Source organism: Medicago sativa, chromosome 7 (genome assembly GCF_051527215.1).
Source record: "Medicago sativa cultivar Bolivia chromosome 7, Bolivia_mono, whole genome shotgun sequence".
NCBI lineage: Eukaryota > Viridiplantae > Streptophyta > Magnoliopsida > Fabales > Fabaceae > Medicago > Medicago sativa.
This window is the reverse complement of record NC_140755.1, coordinates 37,783,397-37,808,771: the sequence shown is the minus strand read 5'-3', so window position 1 is coordinate 37,808,771 and position 25,375 is coordinate 37,783,397. Positions and strand designations below refer to the sequence as shown.

The 25,375-nt window shown below is 34.6% G+C and overlaps 3 protein-coding genes across 3 annotated transcripts; 1 reads left to right on the top strand and 2 right to left on the bottom strand.

Annotated features, from left to right (window-relative positions):
- Nucleotides 1-1,137: 1,137 nt before the first annotated feature.
- Nucleotides 1,138-2,343, top strand: LOC146906074 (uncharacterized). The gene is made up of 2 exons (XM_085728726.1): nt 1,138-1,164; nt 1,243-2,343. The coding sequence occupies exons 1-2, from the start codon at nt 1,138-1,140 to the stop codon at nt 2,341-2,343; spliced, it is 1,128 nt and encodes a 375-aa protein (XP_085584852.1).
- Nucleotides 2,344-14,495: 12,152 nt separating this feature from the next.
- On the bottom strand, nt 14,496-16,560 carry LOC146906073 (myb-related protein 315-like). Its single transcript, XM_085731065.1, has 3 exons — nt 16,318-16,560; nt 16,090-16,219; nt 14,496-15,527 (listed from the first exon to the last, which is right to left on the bottom strand). Exons 1-3 carry the CDS (start codon nt 16,448-16,450, stop codon nt 14,972-14,974), a joined length of 819 nt encoding a protein of 272 aa, XP_085587191.1. The 5' UTR covers nt 16,451-16,560; the 3' UTR covers nt 14,496-14,971.
- A 4,432-nt stretch (nt 16,561-20,992) lies between these two features.
- LOC146906072 (uncharacterized) lies at nt 20,993-21,424 on the bottom strand. The gene has a single exon (XM_085728725.1). It carries the CDS (start codon nt 21,422-21,424, stop codon nt 20,993-20,995), a length of 432 nt encoding a protein of 143 aa, XP_085584851.1.
- Nucleotides 21,425-25,375: the final 3,951 nt, after the last annotated feature.

Below are 25,375 nucleotides of genomic sequence, written 5' to 3'. Positions count from 1 at the left end.
TATTGTTATATTATTATCACACTTTTATTGGTCAATTAGTGTATGAATTTTAAAGAGGGAAAATGAAGTGGGCCAAAGGAACATATGACATGCTAGCAGATAATAAGAATGATCATCAAGCCACGTGAGAAAGAATTGGAGAAGAATGAATTGATTTGATGGGAAAATAAAAAAGAATGGATCGGTGGGCTATAACCGAGACCCATGACACATGAGACTTAGGTTTCTCATTATGGAGATATAAAATGCTAGCTGCACAACATATAAAGGGATATAACGTTTTGGCTGAGAGCAATTCACGATTTGGAAAAGAAAACAGCCGCCCATTCACGTACGAGAGAGGAAGGAAGCACGTGGATATGGGAAAAGAACATCAACAATAGTGATTGAGTAGTAATTGAGGAGCAAGCCGGCAACGATGGAACTCTATCGGTTTATTTTCTTTACTATGTTGTTTATTTCTTTTTTCATGTCTAGCTAATTTCCAGAGATTAGGTCTGAGATGATTTTGATGTAACCCTAATCTGTGAAACTCTATCTATTATGAATGACAATCTAGTTTTTATTCAATTCAATTGTTCTTAATGCTTTTTATATCCTAATCAAATATAAATATGATTTAGTGAGAATGAATGATTACTGACACTAGCTTTCTACTTAGACCTAATTGAATTGTTCTAATGAACAGGGTTAGTCTAGGAATGGATAATCGTTTATTAGTGATAATAGGTTAACGTATTTAAAACCTTCAAAGATTATTAGACCGCCTAAGGAATTAGGGGATGTAGTTTGAGAAGAGGGTCCTAACTCAAGGGATTGATTAGGACTATTTTGTTAACCATCGTGAAACTAGAGAATCATTCGTAAGAAATAGGTGCATTATACCAATTAGGGGAACTAAGAGGATTCGAAAGACTTAATCTCATATCTCTTTATCTTTTCCAAAACTATCTTTATTTTCTGTTATTTACTTTTATTGCAATCAAATCAAATCAACTGCCTAGGGCACCATTGAATTTAATACATCCTTTATTTTAACGCTTTTCCCGAGTAGAAATTGAAACAGTCCATGTGGATACGAACTTATAAATTTTATTACTTCGATATATTTTTAGTACACTTGCTAAAATATCTATCATGGGTCCTAAGAAAAATTGGAGCAAGGTAAAGGTGCAAACTACTGGTGGAACCTCAAGGAAGAGGAAAGTGATCTCCTCTAGCGAGTCTGAATATGATGTTTAGGAAGATGTCCCAAACATCACCACTACTGGTACAAAGAAGTCTGCTGGGAAGAAGGCTGTCCGGACTGTAGAAAATGTGCCTATTGACAAGGTGTCATTCCATCTTCTAGAATTTGCACAAAGATGGAAATTTATCTATCACAGAAGGGTGGCGGTTGAGAGAGAACTGAGTGAAGAGACGGTTAAAATCAAGGAAATTATTGAACTTATCAAGAAAGCTGGACTCATAAAAACTGTGTGCAATCTTGGTGATTGCTATGAAAAGCTGGTAAGAAAGTTCGTGGTGAACATTCCTGAAGACTGTGACAACCCTCTGAGTAGGGAATTTCAGAAGGTGTATGTTAGAGGAGAATGTGTCAACTTCTCGCCCAACATCATTAACCAATTTCTAGGGATTGCTGAAGAAGGTACTACTGAGATAGAAGCAACTGACAATCAAGTCTGCAGGGAAATTACTGCTAACAAGGTTAGAACATGGCCAAAGAAGGGAAAGATCTCATCTGGGAAGCTGAGTGTGAAATATGTCATTCTCAACAAAATTGGAGCAGCTAATTGGGTTCCCACAACCCACACATCAGATATTGCAACTGGCTTGGGTAAATTCATATACTCCATGAGAACTAAAGTCAGGATGGATTATGGTAGGTATATATTTGATCAAACTGTGAGACATGCAAAGACTGATGCAGTCAGGCTTCCAATAGCCTTTCCATCTCTGATATGTAGTATTATGTTAGATCAACATCCAGGTCTTGTCACTGCCACTGATCTACCCAAAAAGAGGGAATCTCCGCTCACTACTCATCAGAAACTCTTTGGAGATAATCATGTTCCAGATCTTGTTGGAACATCTGCCTCCACTCCTGCTGTAGGGCTCATGACAAAGGAAGAAATCATTGCTGCTCTGAAAGATACCTGTGTTATGCTTGATGAGAGAAAGGCCCAGTTTGAGCAAATGATTCATGCCTTGGAAACAGAAGATGTTGGAAATAATGATGAGGATGCTGTGGATGCAGATGAGGATGAGGAAGAGGGTGTTGCTGGTGATGAGGGCCCAGAAGATGTGGAAGCCACTGGAAGCAGCTCTAAGGCAGCTGAATGATTTTTTTTTCGTTTGTAATTTCAGAACTTGTTTTGTGGGCATAGCCCTGTTCCTCTTGTTTGTGCACCTGTGTGTGCCTGATTGGTCTGTAACCGTCTTCTCTTTAGCACTCTATTTTGTTTTCCTGGTATTCTGTGACACATTCTGGCTTTTCTGGATTATGATATTCAACTATTTTAGTTTTTCTTATGACATCTTATGGTATTCTGGTATTCTTTGGCATATTTTATGGCTAAAAAGGGGGAGAAAAATTGGATATATATACTCCCTTTCTGTATAGGTGCTCTTTTGCATGTACCTTGTCTGCCTTAATTTCCTAATCTTGCAGACTACTTTGTGTATGCCTGATTGTTTATGACTGCTATTCTATGTTGTTGCATTTATTTTGCAACTATATCAGGTGTTGTGTAGATGTTGGCACTCATGTTGCAACATCTTGATGGTCTGATGGTGTTCATGATACTCTGAGAATCTATTCTCAGTATTTATTTTTTGTACATGTTCCTAGTTGACATCCTCTGATATGTTGGAACATGTCTAATCAAGACCAGTGTAGATGTTAGCACTTGTGCTAGAACATCTCTATGATGCTTCTGAGATTCTGGTTTTCTCAGATGATGTACATGTTCCCTGCAACTGCTCAATAAAAGGTTGAAACATGTCTGTGAAACTCTGTGCAGATGTTGGCACTGAAGCTGCAACATCTTGGTGTAATTCTGAGAATTTATTTTTCTTAGGATTCTTAGTGTACATGTTACCTGCTACCTCTTTATATTATGGAACATGTCTGGATGACATTTTAAAAGTCTCAGTGTGTGTGTGTGTGACCTTTGATAGGTCTGCTAGCATATGTCTGCTGATAGGTTTGCTAGTTTGTGAATATTCCTTGAATGTCTTACGTCCAGATCCTGAAGTTTTTATGTTTATGCATTAGGAGCTTGCTAACGGTTCAGACTTTCTGTATGCATGTATTCAGGGGGAGTAATGGAATATTCCTGTAAGTAGTCACTCATAAATTCATATATTCAGGGGGAGTGATACTTCTATGTGTGCTTGTGCTAAGTCCAAGCTGGGTGAAGGATGTTGAGTCAGAAGTTTAAACATCTGTGTCTATCACTTGTAAGTGTGGGAATTTATTTTTCCCTTGCTTCTATATGCTGTTGGTGACAGCTCTCTGAAGGCATCCAAGTCTGTCACATGTAAGTATAGGAATTTATGTTTCTGTGCTTCTATGGTTGGTTGGTGACAGTACTCTTTAGGTATGGGAAATTTATTTTTCCCCTGCCTCTATGTGTGGCAGGTACTCTTGTCTGACGTTCTGAAGGATGTTGGAACATCCTATATCTGTAGCACTGGAACTCAGTTTTCCTATGCTCTTGAGAGAACTTGCTTATCTCTATCTCTGTATGGGAATCTATTTTCCCTGAATGTAGCATAGGAATTTATTTTTCCTCTGCTCTAGTGGTAACATCCTCTGTACAAGAACTCTTGTTCCCTAGTTGTATCTATGGTATCTCTTTGGATTCTGTGTGCTAACTGTTTCTTCATAGGTGTGGTTTCATGCTCTTGGAGAAATGGTCTTCTGTATCCCCCTGTTTTATAAGTATTGGCCTTAATTTGTTTTAGCCAAAAATTTGCCAAAGGGGGAGATTGTTGGGTATTTGTGTTGGCTGCATTATTGCTAAAACAAATATCCTTGTTCTGTAAGTTGGAACCAATGTTCCAGCATGTGGTTAGACAACTCTGTAAGATGTTGGATACAATGTTCCAACATCCTGGCACGGTTCAGTGTGTCTGGGTTCTTGCCTAAATGTACGCGCGCCCTTTATTGTTTAAGGAAACAATATTTTCTTTACTTATTGATTAAGCAACGCGCATATCATCTAAGAATCAGCTGTGGAATATTTCTAAAGTAGATATTTTATTTTAGGAAATATTTGTTATTATTTGGAACGCTCCTATAAATGTTCCGACATTTTAAGACTTTCCAGATTTGTTTCTGATTCTTGTTTTGCAGGTTAGCTGAACCGATCTGCAAGTTACTGAAGCCCAGTGATTTATTTAGCCCAAGCTGCTTTAGTAAATAAGGAAGACTTCAAGACCTAATTGCTCATTCAAGACGTCATACTAAAAAGTTTAGATTTTTAGGGTTTGAGTCTTCATGTATTCTGTTCTTGTATCGTTTGTGATTCAAGTCTAGAATCTCTTACTGTGTACCTTTCTTGTGTCGTCTGTGATACTTGTTTAGGATTGAGTGTGTGAGTTTGATACTCTTGTGCACTAGAGCGAAGTTGTGAAACAAGGTTCTAGTTGATTGTGTTGGAAGGTAACTTCTACTTTTGTTTTGGTTGAGGTCTGATAGGTCACTGGGGCAGTGACTGACCACTAAGATAGTGAGATGGGATCTCAGATCTGGGAGTTCCTAGGTTGAGGTCTAGACGGGTAGGTCCTAGGTCATATAGTGTAAACAAGGAGTTTGATGAGAGCTATTGAATAAGGACTACAATAGTGGATTTCCTTCCTGGCTTGGTAGCCCCCAGATGTAAGCGTGTTGTGCTGAACTGGGTCAACAAACTCACTGTGTTCTTTACCTTTTTGTCGTTTATTTTTCTTGTTTTTACTTCTGTTTTTATCTCGATGTTGGTGAAGGGATTTTGAGAGGGGTTTTTCAAAATTTTATAATCCTCTTAGCGGAACAAATCCCATTGAAACGGATCTTGATTAAACCATTAATCACAAATCAAACAGAAACTTAAACACTTTAGGATTCATGTGTTTACCTCTTGAAGAGCAGAACCTTTGTAGAAGAAATATTTCTGATCACGACCAAAGCAAAGCAGCGATGCCTCTACTCAGTCCACACGAACAGAACTTCTCCGATGACCAGTGCTAGCCAATTCCAACGGAGATTCAGAGAGAACAAGGTTTAGAGAGCGGCGGCTAGGGTTTCACAACTTTTTTGAATTAGGTAAATCACTCACAAAAAGTTAGTAATGTTTCAACACAAGGGTTCTATTTATAGAATCACTTGTGTAGTCAGCAAGACAAGCACTTAAGTACACCGTACCTTACGGTGCACCATATTTCACTTAAACACACTGTACCATACGGTGGACCGCATTTCTCTATTTTTCGTAAATTAAATAGTAAATCATATTTAATTATTTAATTACTAATAAGTCTTACTTATTTATTTCTCTCATCTATCTGTCCTTTGTGTGTGACCCTATAGGTTCCCGTAACGTTGGCAATAATATTAAATCACATATTTAATATTATAAACAGTGAGCGGTATCTAGCAACACATCACTGCTACCCAAGTGACGAGAATGTCATGTGATCTGACGAAACCTTTCCGTGATAATGATCATGTGTATAATTACCCTTTTGCCCTCATGTCTATATTGAACACAAGGCATAGACCGTGTCATCCTTGTCTAGTTCAATATTGGGCCCGTAGACATTTCTCCTGTTATGTAGGAAGGGAAAATTCCATCTAGGTCACTCATGTCCCTCAGCATGATTCATGGAGCACCCATCAACCAACTTTATAGTCATCCTGTTATGGACAACGTTTGAATGGTGACAAAGCACTCGACTCCAACATCTAGGGTACATAGTGGTTTCAGGTCGAAGGGTGGAATACACCACTATCACTATGAGAATATCTTATGACACTTTTCATAACTTTTACTATGTAGTATTCTCATGGCGGGTCAATCCAATATGAATATTACTCCTAATATTTATATCTATGTGAAGACTTGATAACTCTTTATCCATGATCTGTGAGATGTGATCATCAGTCTACCCACATAATAGTCTCTATGCTTTAATGATATCCCACTTCTCAATAAAGCTTGACTACGGATACTTTAAGAATAGTTTTCTTATGTTTAACGGGGTCTCACAATTAAGTTATACTTAATGTTTCATTAAATAGACTAACTATTCTATGGACTTTATTATTCTGAAAGAAAAAAATCAATAAAGAAATGCCTTATTATTATATATTCACAATATATACTTATATCAATATCATGATACAAAGCCAAACTCAATCAACATAGATTGGCTATTAGGGTTTATTCCAACAGTTGGAACATTAAACGGAACACTGCAAACGTTAAAACATCTGACAGAACACTTAAAACAAGTATGCTAGAATTTCAAAGTCTGTTTCAGGTTTAACATCTGAAGCCTCTGTAGTTACTAACCCCACAACCACATTTAATTCATCTTCAGCATCATCCTTATCAGACCTTGACTCATTATCAAAATCTTCACAAGTAGCCATCAGAATCTGCTTGATCTGACTTCTGAACTTGTTGGATTTGAAGGTTGGTTTCTTGTTTTTTTCTTTACATTTCTCTTTCTACAGTTCAGGACATTCAACAATGAAGTGTCTAGGTTTCTTGCAGTTGAAGCAGCCTTTCTGATCTTCTTTTCTTGAGCCTTTGTAACCACTATTTCTACTCAAGAAATTCTTGTTCTTCCTAGCCAAATGCTGAATTCTGTTGGAAAGCATAGCCATCTCTTGAACAACAGCAAGATCTTCATCTGAATCTCTTGTAGGTGACTCATCTTCAGATTCATTTGCTTTGAGAGCTTGTGAAGACTTTCCTTTAGACTTTAGTGCAATAGTCTTTGGCTTTCTAGCAGGTTCATGCTCATTAAGACTAATCTCATGACATTTGAGAGAGCTTATATGATCTTCAACACTTAGAGTTTTTAGATCCTTAGCTTCCTCAATAGCAGTAAATTTAGGTCTCCATCTAGCAGGTAAACTCCTTAGAATCTTGTTCACATGATCAGAAGCTACATAGCTTTTCTTCAGAATCTGAAGTCCAGATACTAGAGTTTGAAACCTTGAATACATAATCTCAATGTCTTCATCATCTTTCATCTTGAACAACTCATACTGATGAACAAGCATGGTAGCTTTAGCTTCTCTGACTTTCTTGTTACCTCATAGTTTGAACACAAGGAAGCAAACATTGCTTTAGCTGTAAATTTATCACTCATCTTCAAGTACTCCTTGTAAGGAAAAGCAACAACAAGAATGCCTCTGATCTTGTGATGTTTCTTGTACGGATTCTTCTGAGCAGCAGCTCCTTTTTCATCTAACACCAAGTCACCAACACCAACTTCAAGAACATCCCATAGTTCTTCATTTAAACCCATAAGGTGACTATACATTTTGGTTTTCCACCAAGAGAAAGTCTTAAGGTCTCCATTAAACATTGGAGGTTTGTTAGAACTAGATGACTTATCTTCAGTACTATAATCTTATGGTATGGCATTATGACATGAACTGGAACCTTCAACAGTTGACATGTTTTGACACTTGTAAATTGTTCTTGAGTCTCCTACAATCTTCAAGTCTTCACTCATTTATATAGAGGTGTGAAAGATACACTGATGATTGCCAACACATCAAAAAGAGTCGTTGTTGAAGCTTGATCATCACCAATGATCTGTTACTTGATTTGGTTATTGTCCTAGGAGGGAACAATTTGAAATTCATTCCTTGTTTGGAGAACAACCAGCGTAGACACATTTGTAGCTACTACTATTGCAGACATGAAGGGTGGAGTAGTGGAATAGTGGTTGTACAATTGTACTATGTCTTTTTCCTTCGCTCTTTAGTGGATAAGCATCCAATGCCTTCTAATTCCTCTGAAATAGTCGTTGCTCCAGGCTTCTATTCCTTCTGCAATGTTGTGTCTTCAGAATAACAAACTTTAACTAACTACAACTTCTAGGCTTCAGACTCTGATGAACTTCATATACTGATGATCTTCAAACGCTTGCTGATGTCAGCTTCTGGCAGTCTGCTTCTGATGGTCTTCAGACTCTGTCTTGCAACATAAGCTTCCTTTGCTAATTTCATTGATCTCTTTTGTTTATTCAGAACCAATACTTGGATATAATACTTATAAATTTTTGTCTATGGTCCTGCATACTTGAACAAATATTAGCATATCCAATTGACCTTTTAATACATTGTTATCATCAAAACTTATGGTGGTAATGTTAAACATATTTTATTCTAACATCTTAGAGATATTGAGAGAGGCCTAAGGAGAAACACCCATGTAACACTAAATAAGCCAACGGGAGTTTCCATCAAATAAGAAACAACGGGTCTGTTTTTGTTTTAACGGTATTAAAGTAAGATGGTATTTCTATTATTTGCTAAAAGGTAAAAGTGTTATGAAACATGGCATCCATGGAAGGAATGAGAGAAAAGTAGTAAAGCTCTTTGTATTGATGGAAATTGAATATTACAAATGAGTGAAGTTATCCCACTAATGGGGTTATTACAAGTATATATACTACTACAAACTAGTATCTAACATATAACTCTAATAGTCCCCCTCAAGTTGGAAGGTGTTCAAAACACTTCCAACTTGAAATGAGAAAATACAAGGAAAGATACCGGGAACACATCGGCTAAAACATAGTCATCAAACAAGTGCTTATCCAACAAGAAGCAACCACAACTCAAGGTTGAATCAATTGAAGGAAGAAGCATCAAAGCAATGGTTAACCACCATCCGGTAGAAGTAAATATCAACAAAGCCTTAAAAGGCACAATGCTTAACCATCAAGAGTTCTCAATCACTCAAGATAGAAGCACAAGACAAGAAGAACAAGGATATCCAAAATCAATGATGATATCCAAAAGAAAAAGAAGTGCAAGGAAGGGCCAAAGTTTACAATGGAAGGAGGTCATATGTTGAACAAACTTCACACCAAAGGTACCATGAAGCAACAAGACCAAGGTTCCAAAGATAAAAAAGAGATGCCCTCCAATGCCGAGCCGAGGCATGAAAAACCAAATGCAAGCCAATAGAGATGCATAGCCATGTGATGTGTCTTCAAACCATAGAAAACAAATTCATGTTGATGCATTCAAACTATAGGCCAAAACCAATGCTTCCAGCACTTATAGGCAACAACATGGAATACACCAAGAAAAATAGTCTTGCTGCAAGTCTTCAACCCATATTCTTCAGGCAGCAGCTGATGAGTCATAATTTAGTCTATTTTTATGTGTTATTTATTTTCGTTTTATTTAAATTTGATTTGATTTTATTTAAATATTGTTTCCTTTTTGAGCTAGTTTACTTCAATTGCATATTTTATATTTCAGGAACAAATATTGGATGGAAGGTGTCTTGGAGCAAAAGAAAGGAGTCTGGAGCTGATTTAGAACGAAAATACAAAAGATTCGGGAACAAAATATATTCCCCCAAAGTCAGAAGCTTGGCACGGCCCGTGCCAACATGTGGCACGGCCGTGCCACCCTCCAGAAGCCCTTTTACTGCTTTTCTTCGAGCCCAAGCTACTCTGTTTTAGTTTTACCGGAATGCCCTTGTAATAGCTTAGATTTTAAGTCGATTGTAAAGCTATAAATAGAGTAGCTCTCCATCACAAATATTTATCTTTATTCTTGGAATCAATAGTGACAATTGTTTTCTTAATAAAGTTTACCTTTTTATTTCTTTACTTTCTTGTTATTTATTTTATGTTTTCTCTCTTCTTCCCCATGTCACGGTGAACATGAGTGAGTAGACTTTTTCTTGTCTTGGGATTGTTGGATAAGTCTAATGACATAATCCTAATCGAACCAAGCTTTAACCCTAATTTCATGTAACCGTAATTTCTAATCTAGATTCACCGTTTTAACATGAATTAACCATTCTCAAGCTGTGGAAACGAAAGTGGAGGGTTTGATAATTGTTAATCCATCATCCCAAATATCAATTCATAATGCGAAAGCGGAGCTTTGATATTGGAACAAGTGAATCCAGACAATAATTGCAAAGGCAGCGAAATAGTCTTTGCAATTATTGAGACATGTGTAGTTTCAATCCTTATAGGCTTCTTCTAGTAATCAAGTCAGCGAAATAGGCTTGGTTACTAGGGGTAAACTCTCACTGGACTTTATCAGAAAGGTGAGGGGCTAAAGGGAAACCGGTCTTTAGAAATTAAGGTGTAAACCATGAAATTAGAAGTTAAAGTCTTGCTAGAGAAGGATTTGTTATTATGACGAACCAATGATCCCAAAGCTCCTTTTTATTATTGTTATTTACTTTCAACCAACTAAACCATCTCTTTTAATCTTTTCTTCTCCTCTAATCATTCTTTACAGGTTAATTGAATTGAACAACTCCCTAGCGGAACGATACTCTCTTTTACTACTATTACTTCGATAGACCGTGCACTTGCAGTTTGGCCTATCAGTGTAACATCCCGATTTTTCGACTAGATTTATTTATTTTATTACTTTTAATTGTGTTATATGTGCTCTTATGTGATTATTTCCTCTGTGTGTATTTTTGGTTGGGAATCGTAGAATTCGGTATTAGAGGGGTATTTTAGTCATTTTGGACTTAGGGGCATTTTGGTCATTTTGAGAGAAGGGGTAATTTTGTAGTTTTTTTTGCTGGAAGTTATTTTTAGTGCTTAGTGAGAGTTATTATTTTACCAAGTTACTAAAGGGTGTAGTAATTATTTATTTACCGTTAAGTGACCGTTAGTGTTATATTTTACCGTTAAGTGAGTAGTAACATTTTTGAGGTTAAAATAGAAATGGGTTAGGCCCATTAAGGTTTGTGAGATAAGCCCAATTAAGTGAGCCTATATATAAACTAGTGTTGGTAGAGAAATAGGGTTTTCTTCACAACATTTTTCATTTGAGAAGAGAAGAGATAGAGGCTAGAGGGAAGAACAAGAACAAGGGTTAGAGGCAAGAGAGATTCATCATCTAGGAGCTAAATTGAAGCTTGAGTTAGAGATTCTTGGTGCTAGAGGTAAGAGGGTTAGAATTCAACCATAATTCATAACTTTTCATTTTTACCCATTTGTGAAATTGGTGAATTGAACCTAATTGATTGTAAATTCGTGTTCATGTTTTGATGCAATGTTTGGGTATGTAAATTGAATGTTAATTGAGTTGTTGATGATGAAATTACATGCTTAAATTGTGGTTATATGTATGCTTTGCATTTTTGTCCAAAAATGGTGATATGAGTTGTTGTTATGAATTGATGATGAATTCATGATAGTTAGTTGCGGATCGGAAATCAAAAACAGAAGTACTATCCGAAGCAAAAATTAGGAACTGTGATGAAATGTCATGGAAACAGAATCGCGGTCGCAAGAACAAGAAGAAACCGAATCACAAAATCGCGAAACCCTAGTAATTTGGGGAAAAATTAGGAAAACAGAATCTAAGCGATTTATGAATAGAATCATGAACGATGAGGCTCTCAAAACAAAATTAAAGCAAAGAAATCAAACAAAATTGAGATTGCAAAGGATATTCAAAAGGAGAAAAAGAAACGTGAATGAGAAAGAAGAGAAAGAAAAGGAAAATCTCAAGAAAATGAAAGAAAACTGATGGAGAAAGAAAGAGAAATTTGAGAAAAATTAATTTTCTCGAGAAAATGCAGCGGAAAATATCCTTCAAGGTGGATATCAGGTTTGCTCTGATACCATGTTATGAAACATGGCATCCATGGAAGGAATGAGAGAAAAGTAGTAAAGCTCTTTGTATTGATGGAAATTGAATATTACAAATGAGTGAAGTTATCCCACTAATGGGGTTATTAGAAGTATATATACTACTACAAACTAGTATCTAACATATATCTCTAATAAAAAGTCTATTAAAATACAAGAGTGGGTGTTAGTGTATTTCAAGACATTGTTTGCAAATTTGGAACGGAAGGGAGGGGAGACATTTTCATTAAAAGAAAAGATAAAGTGACAATAAGAGTTTTTAAAGGGGAGAGTTTTGGAGGATTTAATTTTCTTCGTAATCTAATTTTTTTTTTAATTTGGGGAAAGTAAAAAACTTTGCTTGAGGAGGGTTTAGAAGAGTTTATATGAATTCTTCGAAATAAATCAATATTGTTATAATATTTTTAAAATTAAAAATATATTAATTATAAACATTAATTTATTATTCTTTTAAAAAAAATTAAATGTGAAAGATTTTTTTATTTTCTCTTATTTTCCATCCTCAATGCCCTTTCCACTCTCCCTTTTATACTCTCAAACAAAGCCTAAAGATATCGAAAGGCAGTGAATGCAGTTTCTCAACAAAAAAAAAACTATATTTGTTTAATGTTAAATTACTATTAGTTTTAATGTTAAATATGTATATAACCAGGTAATATTTGTTTAATCGTTTACAATGGATGGAATGGAACCATAACAACAGTAATGCTAATGTGAAAAATTATTCCAACGTGGATTTCATGTTCCCTGTTACTCCCCACAACTTGATTGCACACAGATTCATTGCATGTAAAAGAAAATTGCGATGGTTCAAGAACAATCGTTTTCAGTGCTTGGCACGATTCCTTCACAATCATTTACACTCAAACTATTGCCAATTAAAAAATGATATCTAAAGCTAGCTGCCTAATGATCATCTTAATGTTGTACCAGTCATCAATTTCGTCACAACATGTTTAAGTATTTAAAGAGCTTTGGGTTTATAATATAATATGAATAACACTCTCCACTACTCAATAAGTGTCGCATAAATTAAGGAATTCCTAAAAATTAAGTGTCGCATAAATTAAAGAAATATCCCACGTCCCATTACTGAGCATCTATTAACATTTTTCACATATATTATGAGAAGATAGTGGTGTGAAGGGATGGAAAAAAAAAAAAATCCTCACGCGGATATCCACGGATAAAATATGTCACGGACATGGAGCGGATACTTTAATAGATATCTATAGATAAAATAAATGTATATTTTAACTACCCGCTAATTAATGGATGCAGATGCGAATTTATAATGGTATCCACACCCGCAAATATCCATATCCGCTATTAAACCGAGTAAATTACATAAATAACCTTAATAACTTTCAACTTCGTAAGCAAAAATTCTCGGTACTGTGAGTGTTATTAGTTATTACATGACTAATCAAATCTGTGTTACGTTCCTTTAAAAGGAGGTCAAAGTGGTCGGGATTTTTTAAGCAAAAAACTTTGTTTTTGTTGAATATAAAGAGCTTTATTTATGCTTTTGTTAAATCAAATAACTTAATATTTATTAAATGTAAGAAACTTTATTTATGTCTTTGTCGAGTCAATGATCTTTGTTGTTATTTTAATATATGGATATTATCTTTTGCTAAAAAGAAAAGCAAATGCATGTGATGAACTTTTGTTTTGGATTTTCAGGTCAAAAAAAATTAACATTTCATTTATAAATGTTATTCATGGATATTTGTATAAATCCACAGATTACCTCAAAATAAACAGATATCCACACGGATATGGATAGGGTACGAATTGCATATTTGTCCAACAGAGTGGACATAGATATCCATTTATATCCGAGAAATGCTATATATCCCGAATTATTTTTTGGGAAATATCACAAGCGTGTATTTGTAAGCTATAAGGGAAATTGCATATCACCTATTGTTGACTAAATCCCTGAATTTGTGGAAATCACCCAAGTAGTGGTGATAAGTAGCCAATCAAGTGCCATCGTGATGTTTTCGGGATAATAGTTTTCGGGATGTTTAGCATTTTTCTTTATATCCCTAGGTGTGATTGCATACATTTTGTGTATAAACTGTTATTAGTACCATTTATGTGAACTAAAAGGAATGCATTTATCATTATCATAATAAAAATGTGAATATCAAATTTTAAAATTAAACACAATGTTAATTAGGGAGTATAATTGAGTTTGTGGGGGAGGACCAAGAATCGATCCCGACAGGCCACATGACACATTATAGAGAGGCGTGAAAAACTATAATCTTTAAGCTAACATAACCTTCCTACCAGTTATTATTTTAAATTTTTCTTTTTGAAAATATGAGATTTATTGTGGGAGTACAATACCTAAACTAATATGCCTATTTTATTATTTTTTTTAAAAATTAATTCAAGTTTATATCTTTATATACTATCATTACGATATATTTTGTGTATTATTATTATTATTATTATGTCTGTGAGAAGGGCACTTTAGTAGAGCTAAAGTACGAAGTTATAATCATTGTTTCTTTAAAAAAATAAATATTGAGACCATGATATAAAATACAGCACATATATAATAAATAATTAGGTTGGTAAAAACATAAAATACAAATATGTAATTAGAAGAGCCAAAAAATATTATTGATAAATAACGTTGAACTCTTCATGATGATGAGTGGGACAACTTTGATAATACATAGGAACAAAGGAGACAAGAAAAAGGGATGATCTTATCAAGTCTTCAGCCCCACATGTGGTGGAATTGAGGGATGCTGTTGGGGAGCTGAATCCAAGAAAAATATATAAAAATATTCAATTGTATAATCATCATCACAGTAAGCATCAATGCAACCAAAAACAAAATGCAGGGATAAATAAAAGTGTCACTGTTCTATACATTACTGTTACATTTTATTGCTTTAGGGAGTGGAGGTGTGTCTGAAGTATACATATCTCGGGCGTCGGACACCAATATGACACTGACACTTGTCAATAATACATTTTAATATTTTTCATTTTCTCAAATTTTTATCGGTGTTGACGTGTTTGTGTCAGTATTATGTCTGCGTCAGTGCTTTTATAAGTTATTTATTCTTTATTTTCCAAAAAAAGAAATATCTTGGTCAGGAAGATTGAGGCCATCCCATGGGAGAAAGGAGTCCATACTATCAACCCATTGTTGTAAAGAATTTTGTTGAAGGTAGGAGGATTCATCAATAGAAATGTGGCTAGTATTATCAAGAGAGACTGAAGAACTAGAAACAGAATTTGCACTAGTGTTGGTGTCTTGGCTCATCCATGTCTCCAAATCCAAATTTGAACATAGCATTTCAAAATTGTTCAAAAGTTCAGAAGTATCATCCCAAGTCACCTTGTTTTCTTCTCTTTTCCATTCCGTTTTTGTCATTTCTTTTGTGCCATCACTTTCCAAGGATTTAATCTCCACATTTTCTTTAAACCCTCTTGGAATATTTGGTTCTTGGTTAATAATATTTTTATCATCATCAAGGGTTTGTTGCTTTTGCTCAATTGGCTTGTGGTTCACTGGGTCTAAACCAAGGAACTTCAGCTTCTTCTTGATTTTTGTGTTCCAATGATTCTTAATTTCATTGTCGGTTCTTCCTGGAAAATGTGAAGCAATCTTTGACCACCTAAAAAATGTGCGTAATTATGTTAAAAAACATACATTATGCATCCATTGCATTGTTTTAAAACCAATACTAGATCCATATTTCACACTTTTTCGCATACACAAGATCTAAAACCCTCGACCATAGTTTTAAATTGTGATTTGCGACCGTAACAATACAATTTGAGAGGTCTATGTAACTACATTGCAATTGCAATTGTGCCCACATGACCGCATTTTACTACAATATAAAGGATCGCACCATAACCGCAAACTACCACACTCTACTTGCATACACGATGTCAAAAATACTAAACCATAGTCTTAAAGTGCGGACAACAATTCCAAGTGCGACCACAATATAACGATTTGACTTTGAGAGGTGTCTGCAACTACAATCGTGGTTTCATCTTTGCATTTATCCATAATATACTGTAGTATAACAACAATTGTAATTTAAAACGATGCACTCAACATTTTTTTAGACTATGTATAAAATTTTATGAGACTATTGTGAATAACTTAGGGGCCTCATATATGCAAACATTAGAAAGCATAATGAAATTTTAGAAAGCATGTTGTACCTGTTACCAAGACGGGCATGTAGTTGTATAATTTGATCCTCTTCCATTTCAGTAAAACCACCTCTCTTAAGGTCTGGCCTCAAATAATTAATCCATCTCAATCTACAACTCTTTCCACATCTTAGAAGACCTTCAAAAATATGCACCATGTTAGAAACACCTTTTCAATGAAACTTATCTATCAACTAAAAAGCATGTGAAAAAGAAAAATTTAATGAAAATATTTACCTGCAAGTTTAGGAACCATTCTCCAACAATGAATCCCATTATTAAGGATAAAATTCACAAGCTTGTGATCTTCTTCAATAGTCCATGGTCCTCTCTTCAAACCAACCTTATCACAACATGGTTGTCTTCCCATTTTCTTTGAAACTCTTTAGTCTTTACCTTTGAAAATATCAAGATATCACGTAAGAGTTACCAAGTGTGATGACATTGAAAGAATGACACTTTAATAGATACTTGAAATTCAAGTAAAGATGCTGCCAGTTCATATAACATTTAAATATAAGCATGATGTCGTTAGAGGGGGGAGATTAATGATTGGTCGGAAAGCACTTTTAGTTGAAAGCTAAAAAAGCATGTAAGGTTTTGTTATTAAAAAAATGTTTGGTACTCACCACTTCTTGTTAGAGACAATTTGAAAGAGTCCACTTAAACCTTAACAAAATAAAGAAATTGTTGAGGTGAATGAACCAAAACGTGAGAACCCCTCGTTGACAATTAATTTCATTATTTGGTACCAAAATCTTCTGTTTTTTGTACCAATATTTGTAAAACAAGAATAAAATATTGAGTTTGATGGGATTCCCTGGACCCTTAAAGGCTGGCCAGTTTTGTCGTAGCAGGCAACCTACACAAATTCATCTTTTACATAGATGCCTTCCCTATTTATGACCTAAATGTTTTGAAAATATTCCACCCTTAGATTCACTTGAAAGAACTTGGAAACTTCATGAATCAAGTAAGTTTGTGGTCAATAGACTCCATACGATATAGGAAAACCATACTTGAATTTTAAATAAAATGTGCATTGAACTTGGAAAAGGACAGGTATATGTTTAAATTAGACATGATGAACCATATTTGAGTGACATCATTCAAAATCAATTTTGTTTGATTTCACGGTAAAAATAATCCTTCCTGGGTCCATAATTATAAGACTTCAAAAAAATTCTTTAAATGATTCTTTGCAAAATATCATCAATTTGTCTTAGAATTTGAAATGTCGATATCGAATACTACATCTATTTCAATGTATATGAGTTATGAGTATGACTTATGAGGTAATTAGAAATTCTAGGGAAATTAAAATTGTAGGCAATTCAAATGTTTTATTTGAACTCTCTTCATTTCTAAATGTTTTTGTTTTAATATAATTGTTAAATTATTCATTCATATAAATTTAGAACCAATTTGCAAGTATTTAATGATTTCTGGGCGAAGTTGCAAATTATGAAATTTTTAAGAAAAAAATTGCAATTTTTTTAAAATTAATAATGACCGGGTTGTAAAATTTGAAAAACATAGAGGCTAATTCATAGGATAACATGATCTTTTAAACATAAAGTGGTCAATTTGAGATTCACGCCGTCTAAACTGAAGAAATTTTAATAATGACCATATTTATTTATTTTGAATTGGTAAGAATTTAAAATTTCTTCTTCACTATAGATGGTGTGAATCTTAAATTGGCCACTTTATATTTAAATGACCATGTTATCATATGAATTGGCCTCTAAATTTTTCAAATATTAAACAAAAATTAGAATGCATTTGATTCTCTCAAAAAATAAAAGTATCATTTGATAACATGATAACAATGACTCCAAAACCACCACCTATTATTTGCCGCACCTTAATAAATGTATTAATAAAATAAAATAAAACCTACATTTAAATCGAAGGGAATAAAAATAACCTGCCTCATTAAAAGTGGAAAATGGCTCTTTTCACAACAAAAAATGCTAACTCCCAACCAAACATCCCAAAATACCCCTGCGTGAGTTAACTCACGCATGTGTTATACCCAGCGTGAGTTAACTTAACCGGGTATTTTTTCATGTTTAACACATGCGTGAGTTAACTTAAGCAGATGTTATACCCAACGTGAGTTAACTCACGCAGCGTGAGGTAACTCAATCGTGTGTTTTTCATGTTTAACACATGCGTGAGTTAACTCACGCAACGTGACTTGGGTATAACACCTACGCGAATTAACTCACGCAGAGGTATTTTAGGATGTTTAGTTGGAAGTGAGCATTTTTTATTCGGAGAAGAGCATTTTTCTTAAAAGTGTTACTAACAAATTCAATGAGATTTTTTTTTGTTGAGTCTTATAAATTGGGAAAAGGGACCTTAACCCGAATGGACCTTGGACTACTGAGCAGGCCATTCCGTGGTTTTAATCAGATGAAGACTTTGTAACCCAATAATCACAAATCTAGTTACATAACTCCAATTTTTTGTGCCAATAATGTTTCTTTATGTACCTCTTTTTTTTGTCAACTATAACAATAAAGTTGTTTTTCTTTGTAAGGGGGCATTTGTTTCGGAGATAAAAAAACACATTCCTGGGAATAGAGGTTGGAAAAGAAGAATTCATATGTTTGGTAGAAAGGGACAAAAATAATATGCCTAAGAATAATTAATGCCCATGAATCTACTTACCTCACATTCTAGTCATTTTTATTCCCATGAAAAAGGGATTGGAAAATTATATTCCCAAGACTTGGGAGCACATGTTCTTAATCAAAACTCATACACATGCTCATTTTACCATTGTGTTCCCACGTTGTAAAAATTAACATAACAGTTTCCACTTTTTTGAGTAATGTGGCATAAGGTTTATCAATGTAACCACCCACTTCTTTGAAAAGAATCATAGGAATTAAAATTGACAACCAAACACTTTTCTTGAAACATTCTCAGGAATAAAATTCTCATTATGTTTCCCTGGGAATGTTATTCCAGGGAGTAATTTTTGCAAATGGGAAACAAACACCCCCTAAGTTGTGTGTCACTCAACACGAGTTGTTCTTACTTCCTCTGGTCACTATTATCAACACGAGTTGTTCTTACTTCCTCTGGTCACTATTATAAGCAAATATTGACTTTTTAGATTCATTTAATAAATGATGTATGTGGGCCATATATAGACTACATACATCATTTATTGAATGAATCTAAAAAGTGAACTTTTACTTATAATAGTGACCGGAGGGAGGATAACACTTGGAAATGTAGATGTAAATTCTTTTAGAGAGAAAGTTTTAGTGCAAGATTTATTTTATTTTTTTTAAGAGGTGCAAGAAATGATTTCAGGGTGTTATTTCTTTGTAATTATTGATGTTTAAAATTCAAATCTTCAAAATTATACATAGTATATTCAACAGGGCCGGCTCTAGGCATAGGTCGGGGTGCGACGGCCTAGGGCCCATGTCGGTGGGGCCATTTTTTTAAGGAGGGGGGTGTATATAGAAATATTTGGTTTACAAGGGTGTATATATAGCAAAGTTCACAGAAAGACTCCAAACATTGACATGATGAATGGTTGGGCTGAAGTATGTTAATGTTTTTTGCCCTTTTAGCGCGATTTGTTATATGACTATTACTTTTCCCACCCTCCTGTGTTCTCTTGCGCCCTGCAAAAATTTCAAAATTACCCCTAATCCGGAAAATAAAATCCGAACCAGTTTTTTAGTGTTTCCAGAAACTATAATCTGGACAAAAACGATATAAATTTTTGTGTCTTTCTTTGATGTCAAGGGTCTATGTTGACCGTTATATAACCCCCACATAAGCTGCAATGCAATTGCAGGGGTTATATGAACGGTCAACAATGACCATGACACCACAGACACACCTAAAAACTACCTAAAAACCTAATTTTTTTTGAAGAAAATGTAAGAAAGGAGGTGAAGTGAAGAATGAAGGAAATCGTTGAAGATCCAAGACTTTTCATAGCCTTAAATCAGTCATAGGTCATAAGTTCAGTCAAATAAAACGTGTTCCACAATTAAAACCGTCCAAAAATGCATTAAAACTCCACTAACCGGTCAAACCTTTGATGAAACGCCACCGTCCAAAATAAACTGAGGGGTTACGGATTTTATATTCCGGAATGCATGAAGTTTGTCCGGATTATAAAATCCGAATTGCATCATACCCTGTATTTGGAGCGTTTTCATGGCGAATGACTTGGAAAAAAATAAAACAAAGGTACATAACATAAATAAAAACAACATAAGACAAATAAACAGTTAAAAAAAACATAATATATAACAGAAATGATGAATCTTTTGGGAAGGTGTTTCAAGAGGATTTATTTCAAGCTGCCTTGCGAAATGACATATTCATCTGGCAGGCAGCAAGATCTAACTCATAAAAACTGCTTGATGTTCATATCTATAGATCAAGTTCAGAAGCTTTGTATCTATCTATCTATATATTTTTTAAAGCTTGTTGAGGATCTTCATCACGCTCTCGCATAGAGAGCAATCTATTTTGCGACAACATGTAAAGATCCTCAGCACAATGACAAATTTTTTTTATGGTTTCTTTGATGTGTTTGTGTATACAATCCGAAAACACTTAATTATAGGGGTTTATGGATGTTGTGGACCACATAATCCGAACTACACTTACACCCTATGTGAATTCAGATTATGTAATCCGGAATGCATATATTTGGTTATTTTAGCGTTTAAATGCACATCTTTGGCGTAAAGCAACACTTAATGAAAATTTAGATAATACATATATTATTTAAAACATAACAATACAACTTAGTTCAGCAACATATAACAACTTAGTTCAATTACACAAAACATGTAATAAAAAACAACATAAAACACGTAATAAAAAACAACATAATACACGTTATAAAATAAAACATAGTAGATCACTGATCATCTAAACTAATTTCTTCATCTGGTGCTTTCAGTAGTGCCCTGATCTCTTCGTAGTTCCTGGGCCGGATCAAACTTTTTCGAATTTCTTCAACAGATCTGACCAACGAAGCGTCCAACTCGATCGTCCCTCTAGTATTGTACTGACAAAAAATGGAGAACATGATTCTCACGTTGTCATCGTTCATGAGCTTCATTCGGCTGAACCGCGGACTACCAGATGAGTCGGTCGATGGACGTCGATACTCAACACCATCCACCCTCTGTGTGTCTCTACGGTTGAGTTCGTGGTTGATTTCATTCAGCTGACTCTTCAACCCGAAGAGGGTGACATCAGTGCGAATCCTGAACAAATAGGGTGGTTTTTTCCCTTTGTAGTAAACAACAGCTAGCTTGGTGTTCGAATTAAATATAGAGTTTTCCATTGTTTTTTTTTCTTGGTTTGTGGTTACTGGTTATGAAAAGAGGGACACTTTTTTATAAAAGTCCCTAGGCGTCCTGGACCACAAAAACTGTAGGTCCAACGTGGACCACGTGAAGAAAAAAACATGTTCCGGATTACATAATCTGGAACGTCCTTCACCCCACAGAAGGTGCGCAACTTCTTTTAGTTTGCCCCAATATCGTAAAAATTCGGATTACATAATCCGGAAACCATTAGAGTTGTACGGATTATGAAATCTGAACTGCATCAGTTTGTTTTGGCCGGTGGTCTGCACCACAAGAAACACGTTTTCAAAGGTTTTTACCAGCATTAATGGCTGGTAAAACTCCTTTGAACACGTATTTTGAACGTTTTTGACCAGAATTAATGGCTAGGCAATTTGTTTTCCTATAGATAGCATCCAAACTTTGACATTTCTTCACACCATCACACTCTCTCCTCCTCTTCCTTCTTCACAATTTGTTTCTATCGTTGGCCTTTCACAATGTGTTTTTTTTTTCTCTACTTTTTTGTTTATTATTTATAAAATGAGTTTGTTTTAGGCTCTTAGGAGATTAAAAATAATTTTAGGTTCTTATGTAATAAGCTTAAAAACCTTCAACATTATTGTAATTATCTTTGTGTTCTTTCTAGTTCTATTTTTTATGTTTATTTTCATTTTATTTAACGAGTTTGAAAGGCTAAAATCAAAAAATTCTGGAAAAAGAGCATTCCGGATTTTAAAATCCGGACAGGGGTATTTTTGGAAATAAATAGGGCCCGAAAGAAATCTATAGGGTGGGAAAAGTAATACTCCTGTTATATATACCTTCATATAACACAAAGATTTCTATATACATGCTCCCAATAAAAAATTGGCTGTTCTTAATAATGTGAAGAAAAAAAATTATTATCGAAGAAATTTCTGATATTTTTTGGGCCTTTTGTTCCTAATAATGTGCTTCACTAATATTAAAAATATTGTCATTAATATTAAAAATATTGGTGATATTTATTACCCAAGAATTGAGATAATTTTCATAACAAAACAAATTATATTTTAGTTGAAAATGGACCTACTAGAAAAATTAATCTTAATATTGTTTTTCAAAGGTTTCTAAAAAATAAATTATATCAGTATAATAATGTTAACTTTCTTAAATTGATTGAAAGGATTGCATGATTGAATTTGACAATGCAAGATCATGCGCGACGCATGTGGGATCATGTGGCCCCAGTCAACTTTTTTGTTTGTTGTTCTTTTTTATCAAAGATGTTATGGGGTGCCAAAGTAGCTGAAATATCAACCGTCAAAATCAATGTGCGTCTCATTAATTTCAATGAGGTAAGTTCTTATCAATCGTCAAAATTAATGTGTGTCTCATTGTTAGGAAATGAATATGTGTTTTTGTAAATCCTAAGTGTAACACCCTATTTCTAATAAGCGGTAAAACGCGCGAATACATCAGACATATTCTAGAAATAGATGCTACGTCTTCGAATAAACCACAAAACATACATGCATAAAGATCATGTTTACACAATATAGCAGTGGAACATACATATAATTCATAAAACATCTCCAAATATCAACATGATACAATTGTATCCTCCAAATCTCGAATAACAAAATATCTCAACAACTCCGAAATACATAGTCAAAATAAAACAACATGCAAGAACTATCCTAGATCAGAGCCCTAATCTAGACACTTGCATGAAAAAGAGGAACTCCACTCCTCGGCATCATCAAGCAAACAACTAAGCATCCTGCACTCCATCTACCCGTCCATACAGAAAGGTAGGTGGTAAACCACTGAGGGTTAGCATTACATCATCATAATCCACGAAAAACATTTGTCATGAACATTGGAAATGAAAGAATATATTCAAGAATAACAATCCATACATATATTCACAAGTATCCACATCACATGCATATTATTCTTTACCATCATTCCAAGTTCATCTCAACAAGTGTATCATACACATATCTCAAATTCACCTTGTCAATCAACAATTAACCCTCAATAATTCAATCCACAAATTACAGTTAGCAAATCAATCATCAAACACATTGCAATGCAATTCAATCCACCAATAGTTTATGCAATGATTCTAGACTCATCTAGATGCATGTGGTACCAATCACCTCCAGGTCGTCATCTTCGATGCAACAAAAACATCGTACTCACCTCAATTGGATATAAAATCCGCCACCATCAGTCTTGGATATAAAATCCACCACCATCAGTCATAAATGCATGAACATATGACTCAACTACAAATGCATATGTTCACACAAACAATAATCACCTCACCATCACCAATACTTGTATATATGCAATCATCAACATTTCACCACCAATTTAACATATATACAATCACCAACAACATCAAAAATCACACAACAGGAAGTTGTCACATAAATACACCACCAATCATCTTCACATAACATATAACAATTCACCATAAAGGATTCACAATCAATTGGTTCTCAAAAGTCATCTTTAGTCAAGTTCGTCTCTCAAAATCACAACATTAAATTAATTGAACATTTAAGTCAAAACCAAGTAAACAAGCTCAATTGCTTATGCCTGGTATTCTCACAACCCACATGTGTGTGCAGTAGAGGTTACATAAGCATTTCATCGGCCAAATACGACGAATTCATAAAAAATCACAATGTTCGTCTCAATTATCATTTTTCAAAGAATTTCTCAATTTCTAAGTAAAAACAAGTAGGTCCACTACGTCATAGTTTAACCACCTTAGTTGCACTCTTAAAAATCAAGTTTCAAAGATTAAAAACATTCCACAAGGATTGGGTCGACTTAGAACTAGTTATGCGGGATTTTCGACAAAACGTTTCAAGAGTATTCTCCCCATAACATTCAAACCAAAAATCGTATTCAAGTCAATCCAACGCCCTTAGAAAGATAAAAATATTATCTACAATTTTCATGTTTGTACCAAAAACCAGTTCATGACTGAAACGAGCGAAAAAAGATGCGAGAGTGCAAAACAGGAATCCTGTCCTGTGACAACTCGCCACTGCGAGTAGGGCTACTCGCCACTGCGAGTTAGCAGTTACTCGCTGTTGCGAGTAAGCTTGCTCGCAGCTGCGAGTTATGACAGTTCAGTCTCGGGAAAAAGAGCCATTTTCACCCCAGAACCCCAATTTTGACTCCCCAATGCCCAAATTTGATCCCAAGGATAATCCAAACATTTCTAAACATGAAAAGACACACAAATGCATATCAAATTTGTCCCAAAACATTCTCTAAACAAAAATCATCATTTGACCCATTTTTCATCAAACTTCAAAACAATACAAGTTCATAGCAAACTTCATCAATTATGATTACCCAATGTTTTAATCATCAACAACAACACCTCTCAATAACAACAGCAACTAAACATCATGAATTCATCAACAATTCATCACAACAACACTTCATATCATCATTTTTGGACAAAAATGCAAAGCACACATATAACCACAACTTAAGCATGTAATTTCATCATCAACAACTCAATTAACATTTAATTCACATACCCAAACATTGCATCAAAACATGTACACGAATTTACAAGCAATTAGGCTCAATTCAACAATTTCACACAATGGGTAAAAAGAAAAAGATGTGAATTATGGTTGAAATCTAACCCTCTTACCTCTAACACCAAGATTTTCTAACCCAAGCTTGAATTTAGCTCCTAGATGATGAATCCCCTCTTTGCCTTCTAACCCTTGTTGTTGTTCTTCTCTCTAGCCTCTATCTCTTCTCTTCTCAAATGAAATGAAATGAATAATGTTGTAAAACCTAATTTCACCAACAACTAGAGTTTATATATATTCTCTACTCAATTGGGCTTATCTCTCAAACCTTAATGGGCCTAACCCATTTCTATCCTAACACCCAAAATGTCACTACTCACTTAATGGTAA

Coding starts and splice junctions, on each gene's coding strand:
- LOC146906073 (XM_085731065.1), bottom strand. CDS start 16,450: ATGGGAAGACAACCATGTTGTGATAAGGTTGGTTTGAAGAGAGGACCA. Junction 16,220..16,317: donor AATGGTTCCTAAACTTGCAG/GTAAATATTTTC, acceptor ATATTTTTGAAG/GTCTTCTAAGATGTGGAAAG. Junction 15,528..16,089: donor CATGCCCGTCTTGGTAACAG/GTACAACATGCT, acceptor CACATTTTTTAG/GTGGTCAAAGATTGCTTCAC.
- LOC146906072 (XM_085728725.1), bottom strand. CDS start 21,424: ATGGAAAACTCTATATTTAATTCGAACACCAAGCTAGCTGTTGTTTAC.
- LOC146906074 (XM_085728726.1), top strand. CDS start 1,138: ATGGGTCCTAAGAAAAATTGGAGCAAG. Junction 1,165..1,242: donor CTAAGAAAAATTGGAGCAAG/GTAAAGGTGCAA, acceptor TATGATGTTTAG/GAAGATGTCCCAAACATCAC.